Source organism: Mya arenaria, chromosome 17 (assembly GCF_026914265.1).
Source record: "Mya arenaria isolate MELC-2E11 chromosome 17, ASM2691426v1".
NCBI classification, from domain to species: Eukaryota; Metazoa; Mollusca; class Bivalvia; order Myida; family Myidae; genus Mya; species Mya arenaria.
In genome coordinates, this window is record NC_069138.1 from 34,734,481 (window position 1) to 34,752,038 (window position 17,558).

The 17,558-nt window shown below is 34.7% G+C and overlaps 1 protein-coding gene across 1 annotated transcript; it reads right to left on the bottom strand.

The window, feature by feature from the left end:
* Window positions 1-817: 817 nt before the first annotated feature.
* On the bottom strand, window positions 818-15,564 carry LOC128223415 (general transcription factor 3C polypeptide 5-like). The gene is made up of 11 exons (XM_052932695.1): window positions 15,372-15,564; window positions 13,201-13,280; window positions 12,429-12,544; window positions 11,377-11,530; window positions 9,952-10,052; window positions 8,435-8,568; window positions 7,674-7,881; window positions 5,816-5,976; window positions 5,086-5,208; window positions 2,099-2,111; window positions 818-930 (listed from the first exon to the last, which is right to left on the bottom strand). Exons 1-11 carry the CDS (start codon window positions 15,513-15,515, stop codon window positions 818-820), a joined length of 1,347 nt encoding a protein of 448 aa, XP_052788655.1. The 5' UTR covers window positions 15,516-15,564.
* Window positions 15,565-17,558: the final 1,994 nt, after the last annotated feature.

Genomic DNA, 17,558 nt, shown 5'->3' on the forward strand with positions numbered 1-17,558 from the left:
ATGTGTCTGTAATGAACCCATAGTACAGCATGTGCCTGTAATGAACCAGTAGTACACGTATGTGTCTGTAGTGAACCCGTAGTACAGCATGTGTCTGTAATGAACCCATAGTACAGCATGAGTCTGTAATGAACCCATAGTAGATGCATGTGTCTGTAATGAACCCATAGTACAGCATGTGTCTGTAGTGAACCCGTAGTACAGCATGTGTCTGTAATGAACCCATAGTACAGCATGAGTCTGTAATGAACCCGTAGTGCATGAATGTGTCTGTAATGAACCCATAGTACAGCATGTGTCTGTAATGAACCCATAGTAGATGCATGTGTCTGTAATGAACCCGTAGTACATGCATGAGTCTGTAATGAACCCGTAGTAGATGTATGTGTCTGTAATGAACCCGTAGTGCATGCACGAGTCTGTAATGAACCCGTAGTACATGCATGTGACTGTAATGAACCCATAGTAGATGCATGTGTCTGTAATGAACCCATAGTACATGCATGTGTCTGTATTGAACCCGTAGTACATGCATGTGACTGTAATGAACCCATAGTATATGCATGTGTCTGTAATGAAACCATAGTAGATGCATGTGTCTGTAATGAACCCGTAGTACATCTATGTGTCTGTAATGAACCCGTAGTACATGCATGTGTCTGTAATGAACCCGTAGTACATGTATGTGTCTGTAATGAAATCATAGTACATACATGTGAGTGTAATGAACCCGTAGTACATGAATGTGTCTGTAATGAACCCGTAGTACATGCATGTGTCTGTAATGAACCCGTAGTGCTGCTCTCTAATGGTGCTATCACAGCGCTTCCACTGCATGCATCAATTTGTCAAGGCGCGTGAACTGCAGGTGCACTGCACTTTCACGGCGCTCACACTGCACTGACGGCGTGTTGATTTGCACTTTGTAACCTACAAAAACGATACATCCATCTTCCATTTGCCTTGAACAGCTTAGACCATGCTGCAGCTGTATGCATTCATCCAGCCATGGTCGAACCCAAAGCCTCCTTCGCCTTGGGGCCCTCCTCTGTCGTCGTCACAGAATGAGATCCACAGCATCTGTATCATCCTGGATCTGCTAGACCTGCATATAGGCAAGCAGTAACTCTGCTTGCAGTCGTGGTGAAATGAAGCGTCTTTGTCCGCATTGTAAGAGCGCAGTAAGAAATATAAATCTTCTTCTTAGCACCGTTAATCAGCCGTATTAGCCGGATAGTGATGCAATGTCAACTCAGAAAATGCAATACGATTGCAGGGAAAGCCCTACTGATAACAATTGCTTTACACCTGCGACCTCTGTGGGCAACCGCAGCGATCCTGTGGCGTTGTAGGAAACAACAGCGACCTCACAGCAATCCCACTGCCCTCTTATCAGAACATAGAGTGACAGGGTTTGTTTTGGGCATGCCCAAAGTGCACGCCATCACTCGTTTTTTTATGCAATCCCACCACATTCATTTGCGAAGCTACTATCACCACAATGCTTGTGATTGTACTATGAACAGATTGGTGTTTCTTGGACGCTGTGGGAACGCAGCCCTAGTGTGACAGGGGTTTCAGTGCTCCATCTTCCAGGTACATGTACCTTGTTGAAGTTTACATCACTAGGAATTTTTTAACTTAGTGCTGTATGTCATACAGGTATGAAAAGACTTATGCAAACGGCAATGACATCTTGAAAATCTTGAAAGTGTTGTTTAATCTGAGGCTAGCTACACCTACATGCACAATTACAGGTTATGTTCCACTATATAACTAACTACATTCTACTGGTATGAGTCATTATAGAGATTAACGCTGTGAATGGGGAAGGCTGTGAATGGGAAAATCATATCTGGCAACTTTGCAAGAGATAAAAACTTATGAACGATACAGTCATATGATCTTTTTTCTTTAAAAGCAAACACAGGACATCGATGACTTGATAAAAACACATAAATTTTCAATGACTTGAGTCCCTAGGCAATCTATGTTAAATTGAGATCATGTGTATATGAGTGTCGCTAAACTAAACTTAACCTATTCAATTTCGAATATTCAAATATTAATTACTAAAACATTGTTCTTAAATATCTACCTTTCCTTTTCAACTGAAAACAATATCATCTCTTAATGCTAACAAATGAATATCATTCTTATCTATCCAAAGAAAATAAAGTTCACTTAGTATAAAGTAAATAAAAAATCATCAACAATAAAAAAAAAATTTATTGAGCCTATACAAACAGCCATTTGATTTCAAGGAGTGCAAATTGAGGACTTTTCACTTGGCTACAATACCAACACTCTCATTGTGATTTTTTTTAGACAAATAAATATTCTCTCAATTGCATTCATATTCCATGAACAAAACCTTGGATTAACTCTGATATTACAAAACACTGTTTGGTTATAATGTGGATACGTGTAAGTGACCTTGATATATCAAAGAGACAGCTTAGCTTAAGTCAATATTCTTTCAAGCATGTTTTTTTCAGCTTTTTGGATCATCACAGGAAAAATTGGTAATTGAAAGTGTCAATGGAAGCATTAAGTATCTTTTTAAGAATTGTGGTTCATCTGTGAATGAAGACATTGTGAAGTCAGATGTCACAAACAATACACAGACCAGATGTTATCATTCTCCGATGAACCGCAACACTGAAGCATTCAATCCTTAAATGTCTCCACAATCAAGATATCATGTTGCAGCCATTTTGTTTTTTCTCTGATGTCATTTTCATGAGATTTTAATTTATATTGTTTTTACTGTTTTTGAGCAATAAGAAAACTACATGTAATTTATCAAAATGACAATTTTTCACAAGTCAAACACTTAAATTGCATGTAATTATCATAACTTAGACACTGGACACACACGAAGACTTAAATCTTGACTAAAAATCATTGACAATTTTCAAAAAAGACACAAATGTCACATACTTGGAAAATATTGATGTAAGAAATATTCTCATATTTGATCAAATTGTATTTCACATGCTGTAAAAATCAGGGGCACATTTAGCATGCAGCTGCAGCATTTTCAATTGTACCCATGAGCAACCTGCTCTCCAATAACATTTTAAATTGTACCCATGAGCAACCTGCTCTCCAATAGCATTTTAAATTGTACCCATGAGCAACCTGCTCTCCAATAGAATTTTAAATTGTACCCATGAGCAACCTGCACACCTGTAGCATTTTGAATTGTACCCATGAGCAACCTGCACACCTGTAGCATTTTGAATTGTACCCATGAGCAACCTGCACACCTGTAGCATTTTGAATTGTACCCATGAGCAACCTGCACACCTGTAGCATTTTGAATTGTACCCATGAGCATCCTTCACACCTGTAGCATTTGCAATTGTAGCCATGAGCAACCTGCACACCTGTAGCATTTTGAATTGTACCCATGAGCAACCTGCACACCTGTAGCATTTCGAATTGTACGCATGTATGCATGAACAACTTAGCGATATGTGAAGGTCTTTATTTAGTTTGGTCTCAAAAATTGTTCTGGTTGCAGCCGTAGGGGATGGAGGGAAAATCATTTTCATAAATACATTCATGTATAAACCATTTCCAAGCCATCAAAACAACGTGAACATGCCATTAAACGACCGTGAACATTTAGTGGAATAAAAAGAAATTTATATGTATATACAACCTATGGCCTTTTATTTTTTGTTCCTGATTTCAAGATTAAAACATTTACAAGTTCGTGGGAACCTATATTGATTGTACGCCCAAGCGTACTGGAGTTTGTTCTGATAATGTTTTGAACCTGAATGAGATAAAATTGATGGTAAATGGTTTTCTAACTTACATACCATAACAACAATCTATAATTTATTTGATTTCAACTTCACATAGCCTTGAGCAATGAATTTAAACATCATTTACATACAGACAAATTAACACATAAAACATCATGGTCTAGTACACTCAACAGCCATTAAATATTCATAGAAAAACAAGTGTACAAACATGTTGAATGATAATTACAAACAAGAGGAGAATCTTATGTCACAAGAGCATTATCTTAGCCTTAAATGGCAATCCAAATCTAATATAAGATGTCATTAGATAAGCTTAAGCCATAAGATAATGCATTTAATTTATGACATTTTTATAAAATAAATCTTGTCATTACACTTGATATCTTATTCTTAGGTTTTCAAAACAGATTAATTACACCATATTATATAATAAGAGATAATATCAACTTTCATACATAAATTTTATTATGTAATGTTATTCAAATCAGTTTTATTTTACCAGGTAAAATAAGAGCTTGTATCCTTCTTGCATTCATTATTTACTGGTTGGGGACCACTTTTTCACCCGTACCAATTATTTGCACATCCTATTTACACCATATTTAGCAGTTCCATTATGTTGTTATTCATACAAACTATTTTTGTGTTCAAATGAAGCATCAAAATAGGAAAACAATTATTTTTCTCTGAAACTATGCACTTTATCAGAAATATTGTAATTGCACCAGATTGCGCCATATATCTTCCAGCTGGGAATTACACGGTAGTTTTTTTACGCTTAATAAAATAGAAAATATTTTACCTCAATGTACTTGATTAAAGAGAGCAAAATGTATAATGCCAAGTATATAGCGAAGTAATAAAACAATGACACAAGACTAATTTAACTTTTGACTAAAATCAACAAACATTTTTATTGCCCAGACCCATTTGAATACACCCATGTTTTGATTGACAATAATACCTGTTTTATGTCTGTTCATCAATGGGGAGAGGGGGCGAATGGTGACTGGACTATCAAACTCTCAGACTCAAAGGGTGATAAAAGTATACATTCATACTGGGGGGTCTTTCGTCCGCTTGATTGTTACTGCCAGTTTATGGCAAGGGAGATAACAATATTTAAGGTAATTTTCTGAGTTACTAAAAGTTATTCCCCAATACATATCAGTTTTTGGACAGTATATATAACATAGTGATACACAATCTTCTTTGAAGGTTAAAATGCTAGAATTAATTAAAGATGTATGAAACCCCTTCCCTACCAAACAACCATCCAGTAGTGTTTAACACCAAAACTCACCCTTCCATCATTTTTGTGTATCAATTTTTGGACCTCTGGTATTTCCACATATTGCGCTGGGTAGTACATCATCCTCTGTGGTGGCACGGTGTCCGGCCGAAACTTGTACAGAGCCTCCTGCTCCTAAAGCATAGAAAGTAGGGATCGAAAAGCAGTACAAACACTTAAGTCTCAAATACTTGATCTTCAACACAAGACTCAATCATTGTTTTATCTAAAAAGCTGTGGTAAACATCTGGCAGAAAACCTGTTCCTAAAAGACATGTACTTGGTACTACCAGAAAGTTTCCTTTCTTTCTCAGCTGATGAGCTTAAGTAAATATTTAGTAAAAGGATTTTTATTTAAACATTTCAACTTTGCATTTTTGCTGGAATTTATTTTTACATGACATAGTGGCATACTTAGTCAATTAAAATATAGTTTAGCTAATGTGATGGTTCATTCTAAAAGTATGCACATTTTTGTTGTAAACATGTGTACCATGAAAAACAATGAAACCTATAAATTTGTTCTTACGGCCACCATAATAGTTTTTTCACATGGTGCAATGGCCCATGCAAGGGCCACGCCAACACTTCTACCAACCAAACAATGACACCAAAGCTATAAAAATAAACAATCATCAACCCACTCTACATTTATGATAATCATCATTTGTCTATTAAATAAAAAAACATTTTTTTCACAAATAACTTAATTTTTCGACATGGTTTTTAACAATGTACCTACCTGTAATTTATCCTCCTGTCCTTCCTCACTGTCTTGTTTTTGATCACCGAGAGACTGAAGACTGATCTTCACATTGTGTTTCTGGTTGTGTGCCGTCTGGTTGTACTGCACGAGTCTCCCCGCCCCACGCTTTGCCTTGATCCACCATTGACCTGGGCGCACTGATTAATGAGATACATGTTTATCACAAATGTCATAACAATGTTCGATTATAATCGAGACGTTTATCACAAGTGTCACAACAATGTTCGATTATAATCGAGACGTTTATCACAAGTGTCACAACAATGTTCGATTATAATCGAGACGTTTATCACAAGTGTCACAACAATGTTCGATTATAATCGAGATGTTTATCACAAGTGTCACAACAACGTTCGATTATAATCGAGACGTTTATCACAAGTGTCACAACAACGTTGGATTATAATCGAGACGTTTATCACAAGTGTCACAACAACGTTGGATTATAATCGAGACGTTTATCACAAGTGTCACAACAACGTTGGATTATAATCGAGAAGTTTATCACAAGTGTCACAACAATGTTGGATTATAATCAAGAAGTATATCACAAGTGTCACAACAATGTTCGATTATAATCCAGAAACAATGAAAAAGGTTAACCTTTGCGACAGTCAATAAAGATTTTGCTATAATCAATTAAAGATTATTCTTAAGAGCTGTTGGAACTGAGTTGTGGTCTTATTGTCTTCACTCAAAACAGATACTCTTCCCTGTGTTATCAACAACATCCTCCCTATTGAAATTTATGTAATTAGTTAAGGGATATTGAATAAGAAAAACATACTGTAACAGATATATTTAGAAAATGCATAAGAAAGATGTAGTTTTAAAACCATTCAGCCAAAATGCATGATTGAAAATATTCTATTTTAACTGTAAAACCTCTTCCATTATTCATTGCAAAATTCAGTCGCATTCCTAACACTATGCACCTTCCTCAGATAAATATGTGTAAAGTGAGGTAACATATTAGTGCACTTTACATAGTGATTTTCATAGCTATTTAAAGCAATGAATGACTAGTGAACCTTTTACCAAATGTGATGTATATGCAATGCAGTGTTGTAAACAAGATTTTGTTGAACTGGCCTACATCTTAAAGAAACTGGCCGGCAAGGGGGATCCTAGATGCATTTCCCGGAAATGGGCCATGTGAGTTTGGTTTATGGTCATTGATCACAATCTGGCGGATCCTTCCCGACACTCCAGTTTTATCAACCAAAAACGCATATAAGTACAAAATTATGGCAGCAACCATGATACATGTGCATATAAGTCTAGAGAAGTTGCAAAACACTAGTTTTACTGGTATGTGTACAAATATGTGGAAAAACTTTTTGTGCACAACATCATCCAGGAATGTAAAATTGTTGAAGATTAGAATGAGGTGTATGGTAGCCTGTGGTAAGTGATTAAAGCCAGTATCAGTGAGCCCACACATAAAAGTTTAAGTGACATGTTGCAAACAACTTTTAAACTCAACTGCAGCTTTAACATTGGGTTTTGCACCCTGTATTGTAAACATTTATGTGAAATACCCAACATATAAGTTTAAACTACATCAGGGTCTATATTCATAAAACATTTTAAGTCTTTTCTAAATTTAAGTTGTTTCCCTAACATCTTCATAGTCAAATTTAAACAAAGTACATGTGTGTTTCTAATATTTAAGTATGCAGATTCAATCCAATCCATGTGAATTAAGTATTTCACTTATTTTTAAGTTATTAAAGCATATGATCATTGAGATAGTTAACTTTAGAAATGACTTACATGTAGGTTAGGAAATGACTTAAGATGTTTTATGAATACCCACCCAAGTATGTCATACATTGCCTGATCCTGAAGTCAATGGTCTGATATATCTTGGCACTGGGATTCTTGGTCGGGTCAAAGCCAAACTTGTTCCACTGGGCCCGCCACGGCCCATCCAACCAGTAGAACGCCATGGCTGGTAGGTATGACTTCAGTTTCATTATAGACGTGCCAGTCTTGTGTTCCAACTCGACCTTCAGGTAAACTGGCTTCATCTCAAATAACTGAAACATGCAGGTCAGTAAATTTTACTGATTACATCGGCTGAAGAGAATGTCCTAAGATATCAGCAGCCCATCATATAAAAATTTAAATGAAGTGAAGTTGGCATATTTAAATTAAATGATATGATTGGCTCGTAGTAATCACTGGGCCTACAAAAAAAATGGTTACCAGACTCTACCTACGAATTAGGTGCTGACCCTACCATTTTTATAGTCAGGTGGTAAAAAAAATATATGTATATTTCTAATGTGTGTTTTTATATGTGGTTTAAAACTTTAAAAAGCTTTTTACATAATATAACTTTAAGACCGTTCTCAAAATTGTTTTTGGAAAGGATGTAACCCTAACCAAACTAATTTTTAATTTTTGGCCTAGGATAAATATTGACCAATCAATAAGCAATCTTTGACCAAACAAATTCGCAGTAAAAAAAAAATCATAGTCTAAAAAGAGTTGATATTATATATATTTATCATAGCAATGGCAAAGTTAAAAAATGTGTATTTTACATTTTTTATGCAAGATGTTCAATAAACAAATCACTATCGTGACCTTTTCCAGTTTTTCCTTGCATTCTTTGTTCACAAAATTTGAGTTCATCCTTTCCACAGCTTCTGGTTGTGGTTTGGTTGGAAGAGTCTCCCCATAGTTCACAAACACAGTGTAGATTGTACGCCTCTGACGAACTGTATTCATGAAATAATAAACATAATTTTAATGCTTACATTACATACTTTTAACTTCAATAAGAAAACAATTGTACAAAGTAATCTCATGATAATTGAGGACTGTTTTTAGAGCTGTAGTTTTGGCTTGTGCGTAATTCTAAAAGTATGATTTAAAAATAAATAAATTATAACTTCACTCCAAAATGGCTTTGTCATAAGAGAAAGTTATAAACCAGTCCATATTATATTTTTGGCCAGTCCGGACCTCGCCAAAAATGTAATTGTAAATGTAAAGTCAGCCCCCGAAGGTGAATGGACCGAGGCGTTATACACCTTTGGTGGCTGACTGGCCGGTCCTTATAATGTCATTTGACCCTCAGTGGTGTGTAATATTACTTAAAACAAATATGAAAATATCCCTTTTCCTTCAGAGGAATGGTTTTAACTGAGGGCTATTCCATTTAAACATATAACCCCAAGGCACATTAATATTATGCCACCCCCCTATAGAAGCAAATTTACCCTTTTGGGGTCCAAATTAGCGAAAATAGACACCCACTCAAATGTTATCCAAATAACTGCCTTCCCCCGGGGGTTATACATTTTACTGGAATAGCACTGACATTGGCATCGAAAATTACTGTACAAATTACATAGTTATTCTCCACAGGATATGATTACAATTTAAGCCTACATACTATAGGTGAAGATCATATAAAATGTTTGACAATTGTTTTGAAGATCATTTTTGGCTGATTTCAGATTGATCTTGAAATTCATACTGGTATTTTAAAGATGCACTCTTACTCTCAAATAAGATGTACCACAATCAATCATATAAGATCATATAAAATGTTTGACAATTGTTTTGAAGATCAATTCTGTCTGATTTCAGATTGATCTTGAAATTCATACTGGTATTTTAAAGATGCACTCTTACTCTCAAATAAGTTGTACCACAATCAATCCAATTGATTTAATTTAACAAAAAAGGATGAATAAATATCGAAAACAATGGTTCTTGTAAAGGATACCGTGTTTAATTTGAAAGAAAGGTGCAGAAAACACAGTATTTCAACCTTATGAGATGATAGCTGATTACTGCAAATCTTTTATGACCCACCAGTCTTTAAATATTTGTGTGTTTCCAGCTATTAAATACATGGTTACAATCTTGTTATTAATCAGTTATTAATATTTTCCATAAATGCATTATATAGTAAGTATTTAAAGGTTTATCACTCAAAATTATGTTTGTAAACATGTGTATGTATTTATGTTAAATATAAGTATCACTTTCAATTCACCTGATTTTCACAACATTTTTCACCTGCGTTATACATCCTAGCATATTAATTAAAGTAAAATATGGTATACAAAACAAATGAATATGCAGCTGACCAGTGCCGATGTAGTGTGCAGGGCGATCATCATCGGGGTTCTTGTACGACGGTCCATGCTTGATTGGCAGCTTGAAGTTGAAATCTATTGTCTTGTCTACCCTGTCAAAGATACACAAAATGGCTAAGATCAACTGTGCATTATATAAAATGAAGATAAAAGTAGAATATATTAACATACTATTTTAATCATCTGCAACCCTGGTAGTTTATCTCATTTTTGTTACATTCAGGCGGTCCAGCACCTTTTGGCAAGAAATAAGGGCTAATTTTAGGGATGAAAAAAAGAAGAGGAATTTTAGGGTTAATTTAGGGTTAAATTTAGGAATTTAAGGGCTAAATATGGTGGTTGTAAACATCATAATAGACTTAACCTCTGCAAATTTAACAAGATATAAACTCACATACTATAAGTACAGGAATGACATACACCAGGGTTCCATTGTCTCAGCTGTTAATTGGCTCTAACCTTTATAATTAAATCTTTGCCACAACATGCACAAGGTCACAACCAATCAACAAGCCTGACATGGATCCACTGGTCATCTGTCATTCACATACTCTGAATAAGAACTGTAAACTACATTAAAGACACATAAAACATGAAATAGAGGGTGTATTAGTTTGTATTTTCAAAACTGTTTAAGGCAATTAGAGTAGAAAAATGAAAGTTAGGGCTGCTGGACAGCCTGTACATTAGTACAGTGAGGCAAATTACTGACAAATTCTTGTCCATGGGTCATTATAATAGATCTACATGTACCTACACTTTTACTTACAAGGTTAACATGAATTCTCAGCTTTATGCCCAATATATGTCAACAGTTTGCTACTTATATTCACAACAATCATATAATTCTATGCAAGTCACTACAGTAATGCTATTTAAAATATTTGATTAATTGTTTTGAAAAAGAGAGATCGGATGATTATATTTTTAGGTGTAGCAAAAATAATGTTTGTTTCCGGTTTATTGACCTTCCTCTATTTTTCCAACAGATGATATTGTTTTATTGCTGTTTGTCATTTTGATTTCTAATTTTGGGAACATCATTTCAGTTGTTTCTTGATTGAAAAAAAAGCCTAAATGCATGATTTTACAGAGCGCTCTAGTTAATGTTCAATCAGACTGAATGGTGCCAGTTTAAAGTGTGAATAGCAGTCTGTGGGCCCCAGTCATGCAGGCCTGGGGGTTGGGAAAGGGCCTCACCAGGGGGAAAAGACCCTTGAGCACTCTAGTTAATGCCCAATCAGACCAATGGGGACCAGTTTATGTGTAAATAGCAGATGTGAGTGATATTCAGATGCAACTTGACCTAAAAACAGCAACTTTTTATTAACTAAACCAAACCTACCATCCTTTATGGGAAACAGTGAAATCGGAAACAATTTATTATATTTGTTAGGCCTAAACAATCTTCCACACCTTGAGAATGTGAGGGGCGGTATGTAGAGGGGTACATCAGAGTCGAAGTATTTGCTGCGGGGTACCAAATGGTCAATGACCACCTTGTTGTAGATGTTCTCATACTGACCATCCGGCTTCAACTGCATCGGAAGGTACTGGAAATCAGCCATAGCTGCAAAATGAGTGTTAAATATGCTATATGCTTTCAGATTTATCAGTGAAATACAACCTTATATTTATGGAATATTTTATTGTGGAAATATCAATTTGATATTTATCACTGTTTCAGCCTTTAGGCGGTTCTGTTGTTCGAATAAGGACCAGTTCCTTCAGCAAACTATTTTGTTTTGGTATTTTCTCCTTTTCAAGAGTTTTGAGCTTTTAAAACTCAACTCTGCACTCTCATAGATTGAACGTTTTGACATATTTTTTTATTTTTTGTCTTGGAACGAGCCGATTTTTGCGAAAATGCACTAGTTATATAAGACTGCTGAAAAAAAAAATAGATCACAGATTTTTATATTCAAGTTCAAAAATTGATGTTTTATGCATTTTTCTTAAACTGTAAAAGATTAATTTTTGAATGGAAATATGAAAATCGGGATCTGATCTTTTGTCAGCTATCTTTTATCATTGGTTTGCAGATATTTACGCAAAAATTTGCTCTTTCCAAGACAAAAAATAAAAAAAGTTGTAAAAACGGTAAATCTGTGAGAGTGCAGCTTTAAGGACAATCAGAATAAACCATTTTTTTTTTAATAAACACACACAATAACAACAACATAAGTGACCAAGAGTCCCGCAGAGGGAATACCAATGCTTGTCTGTTGTTGTCTTTTTCCAGTCAAAAGGGGGTTATACATATCAGTATTATTGAAGCACAGTTAATTGCCTTACTCCACATGTCAATATTGTCACAGGCAACGTGACTTTTGTGTACAAAGTTTCATGAGAATATCTTGAAAATGTATTTTTAAGTTATGTAAAAGGTAGACACAACACAAAGGCTTTCATATTACCACACTTTTCTTTTACTTTGAAAAACAGAAAAGCTACAATCCATCATCTACCTTGGAACCTGTAGCTTGTATCAATGTGACCACAAAACTCCACTTTGTAATCCTCCCGGCCATCTGACTTTCTCCTTCGCTTTGTAACCTTCATCAGCAAATTGGACACACTGAACCTACAAAACATTTAGTTTTAAAATCTTAACAATATATAGTATGTTGTTATTTTCCCCAAAATATTATCAAGTTATTGCGAGCATACTATATACTGTATTAAAAGTTATTGCCTGCCTACTAGTGTTGGGAATCCGTTCCAGTTTGACTATCGATAATCAGTTCCACTCAAGTAACTAATTTTTAAGTTTTTAAAATCAGTATTTGACAAGACCTTAATTGTAGTTTTATTCTTAGCGATAACTTGTAATACTTAACCATGCTTTTGGTATATGTATGTTCAAGTTGTTAAGTATTTGTTGCTTTCTGCCATATTTTTAACAATAATAACTTCACTTCCGAATGTAAAAATGAACTCAGAGGAAAAAATTAGCAGACATTAAACAATACAGATAATGAGAGGAAAGAAGAAAAACAACTAGCCCATTGAATTTATGATTGAATATAGCCAAATACAATTAACTGTCACCAATTTCAGGCCCAACCAATTAATTTTCAATTATAATCAATCATTGAAACATCGCCACTGCATACTCTTACTGAGTTATTGCCTGCTTACTATACATTATATCAGATTTTTCGTAAAGTCGTACTGCCAGTACTGAAACACACCTAAGAAAAAAAGGAAGCAAAAATCTTAAACTAATTTGAAATGTACCTGTCCCCATAGGCTGGTTTGCAGTAGATGTTATCTGGCCGCCAGAGAAGAGGAAGTCTCTTTTGGGAATCACTGAAAATCTGGAGGAAAACAAAAGGCTGCTAAAACTGGCTACTCTAACCAGACAACTAGTTTTTGCTCAGGCATTATTGGAGACTTAAGAGTGGAAAAATAACATGAGCATCCACTGTGTCAGATGAGTCACAAGACAGAAGATGCTGACTTTAATTTTTTAGTTCATGAAAATTTAATTGACGTTTTAGATCAATAAATGAGTGCAATTTATTAAATGATTCTACAAAAGGTTTTTTAATTTTAATATAGAATGAACATCAATTATATATATAATAAGATGATTTTTTAAAAACAATATGACGTCACCAAAGGTCGAAAATTAACTAATTACTAATGTCATCATGCAAGAAAGTAACTGCAAAGAAAGCCCTTTTTTAACAGATCAAATGAGACAATTGTTTTATAAATCGTATATACTTCCTATGTTTGACTATTGTTGTAGCGTTTGGGGGAAAAGTAAGCAAATGCATATGAGACGAATCACCATGCTGCAAAAATTATTCTCTTTAAGCCTATTAGAACGCCATCGAATGAATTATTTAAAAAATTAGAATGGCTTCAATTTGAATACCGTTGCAGATATCAAACAGCTGTTATGGTATTTAAATCTATTAATAATCTTACACCGAGTTACATAAGAGACATTATTAAGATATCTAGCAACACAAGATATGGATAACGATCTTCCACACGACAAGACATTGCTCACTTTCGACATAAAACACAATACAAGAAACACTCGTTTGGATGCTACAGTGGGAAAGTTTGGAATTTTTTACCAGAAGAAATACATAAGTCTAACACGGAAAAGACATTTAACACCCGCTGCAAGAAGTTTTATTTACATCATCAATCGCAAAATCCGTTGTAAAAATTGTATGCATAATTCCTTGCATACCACAGGTACAGTTTATAAGTATGTATATGTTGAGTAAGGTGTTAAATAAATGTGTGACTGTCCTACTTACTCAATTAAACAATTTTGATGAGTTTTCTTGTTAACATTTAGGTACAAATTGATGTATTATTAAGCATTGATGTGTTAAATTAATGTATTATATTCATGTTTCTTTATGTTTTCGTATTACATTTTAATACATACCTTTCTGAAATTCCATTCTAGTCATTTTACATGTCAAAATGATCATTAATTCTAGTTATAGGCCATGATGAAAAAATGTAATAATGCTTTTTAACAATATGTATTTTTGCGGTACTGTTCAAAATGTGTTTTCTCATTTGTGTTTTGAGTATTATTTGCATCACATCTTATTTAGTGTGTGTGTGTGTGTGTGTCTGTGTATGTTCTTTCAGAAGGCCGCATTGTAAATAAGACGTGTGTTATTTTTTATAATATGATGCCTGTCTTAATGTGTTACCTTCTTTAAATTAAGTTATTATTATTATTATTATTATTATTATTATTACTACTGTCAGTTAACAATGTCGCTATTTCACAAAATGTAAAAAATTTCTCTTTCAACGTCAACATTTATTCAATTTGATAATTTAAGGTATATAAGAAAAAAGATCAATTGTGTGCTTCTGGGTAGGGCCATCGGGCAGTGTGTGAGCAGTAACGCACCAGTCAATTGTAACCTAGGCCCCCCCAGGTCCGGGGGTATACTGGGGAAATGGGCCGTGTTTTTACCTTTCAGGTGGCCCCGCAGTGCTGTGTGAATGTGGTGGTTTCGTCTTTGAGCAAAAAACAGAGGTGAATGGGCCTTACCTAATGTTCCTTGGGTGCGTGGGCATTCGGCGGGGATTTCGCCATCAGTTCATCCCTGCAGGACGGGGATTTTACTGGGGATTGGCTAGACCGAAAGTCAAAGTCCTCGCTATTCCCCGGACCTGGGGGGCAGTGGTTACAATTGACTGGTGCATAACATGGCCTCTTCACCACCTTATGCTGGTAGGATTTTTATATTACAAGATTTATAAACCTGGACTCCCAAGACTGAATGTAAGTAAGCTAATACAGAAAAGTACAATGTTTGGACTCCCAAGACTGAATGTAAGTAAGCTAATACAGAAAAGTACAATGTGTGTGTGTAACTGTACATCATGTTAATATCAGACTCAAAGTGTACATGTACCTGCTGTAGAGTTTCAATGCCACCAAGTGTTTGTAACGCTTTGTCATGGTTCTGTATTAAAGCTGGATGTTCGACACAAAGAAATCTACGAGACCCATTATACAATATATCAATTCTATTGTTCTTATCTGTCCAATCCCCCATTTTGATTCCCAAATACTATGCAATCCACTTTTGTCATGGGCGCAGCCATTTAAATAGTCTCTAAAAAAGGCGGAGTTTAGGTAAGATTTTGAAAACACATACAGTGAATTTAATTCCCATTATCAAGCACAAAGTATTAAAATCATTTGTATAATATGTTTTGTAATGTAACATGTTGTATCTGAAGCTGTGTTCTCAAATAATCTAAAATAATTTGTGTTAGAGATTAATTTCTAAACTGCTCGAGGTTTCACAGGTGGAGGTTATATGGGAGACGTTTTCTCATTATTCAATGATAGAGGGGATTCAAAAATGGATAATGTCGTAAAATGACTTATTTGCTACATAATGGTTTAAAGCTGTCTATGGGTATACGATAACTATATTGGAAGCAGTTTTGATATATCTTGGCCGTAATTACTAATATGATTACTATATTGAAACGAAGTGTTGACTATATGGGAGTCAGTTTTGGTAAAAAAGAAAATCCTTACTATATGGGAACCAGTTTTGGTAACTCAACGAATATATAATCATATAACATAAGACAGTTGATAAAAAGGATTCAGTGTTTGTTAAATGCAATTTATGGGTATACAATTACTATAAGGGAGTCAGTTTTGGTTAAATGCAATTTATGGGTATACAATTACTATATGGGAGTCAATTACTATAAGGGAGTCAGTTTTGGTGAACTGCAATTTATGGGTATACAATTACTATAAGGGAGTCAGTTTTGGTGAACTGCAATTTATGGGTATACAATTACTATATGGGAGTCAGTTTTGGTGAACTGCAATTTATGGGTATACAATTACTATATGGGAGTCAGTTTTGGTGAACTGCAATTTATGGGTATACAATTATTATATGGGAGTCAGTTTTGGTGAACTGCAATTTATGGGTATACAATTACTATATGGGAGTCAGTTTTGGTGAACTGCAATTTATGGTTATACAATTACTATATGGGAGTCAGTTTTGGTTAACTGCAATTTATGGGTATACAATTATTATGGGAGTCAGTTTTGGTGAACTGCAATTTATATGTATACGATTACTAGATGGGAGTCAGTTTTGGTTAAATGCAATTTATGGTTCTCAATTACTATAAGGGAGTCAATTTGGTTAACTGCAAGTTATTGGTATACAATTACTATAAGGGAGTCAGTTTTGGTGAACTGCAATTTATGGGTATACAATTACTATAAGGGAGTCAGTTTTGGTTAACTGCAATTTATGGGTATACAATTACTATATGGGAGTCAGTTTTGGTTTTTAATGCAATTTACAGGTATACAATTACTATAAGGAAGTCATTTTTGGTGAACTGCAATTTATGGGTATACAATTACTATAAGGGAGTCAGTTTTGGTTAACTGCAATTTATGAGTATACGATTACTATAAGGGAGTCAGTTTTGGTTAACTGCAATTTATATGTATACGATTACTATATGGGAGTCAGTTTTGGTTAACTGCAATTTATGGGTATACAATTACTATAAGGGAGTCAGTTTTGGTGAACTGCAATTTATGGGTATACAATTACTATAAGGGAGTCAGTTTTGGTTAACTGCAATTTATGGGTATACAATTACTATATGGGAGTCAGTTTTGGTGAACTGCAATTTATGGGTATACAATTACTATATTTGATCCAGTTTTTGCATCTCTACTGTAGGCTAGGCATTGAACGCACGTTACAATGAACAGCTATAATGATAAAACGGGATCCCTTACCGTCAACTGTTCGTTTTATTATAATGCTCACGGTTTAGAGATATCAAAACTGGATCCCATATAAAGTAATGCTACATACATACAATGCAATTAACCAAAACTGAATCCCTTTTAGTCAGTTAAGTCAACTGTGTATTTCAATATGTTTTCACTGCCTAAGGATATCAAGCCTGGATCCATCTAGTAGTTTAATACCCATACATTTATGTTGCAAAAATGCAATTAACCAAAACTGAATCCCTTACAGTCAGTTGCGTCAACTGTTCATTTCAATGTGCGTTCATTGCCTAGCATACAGTAG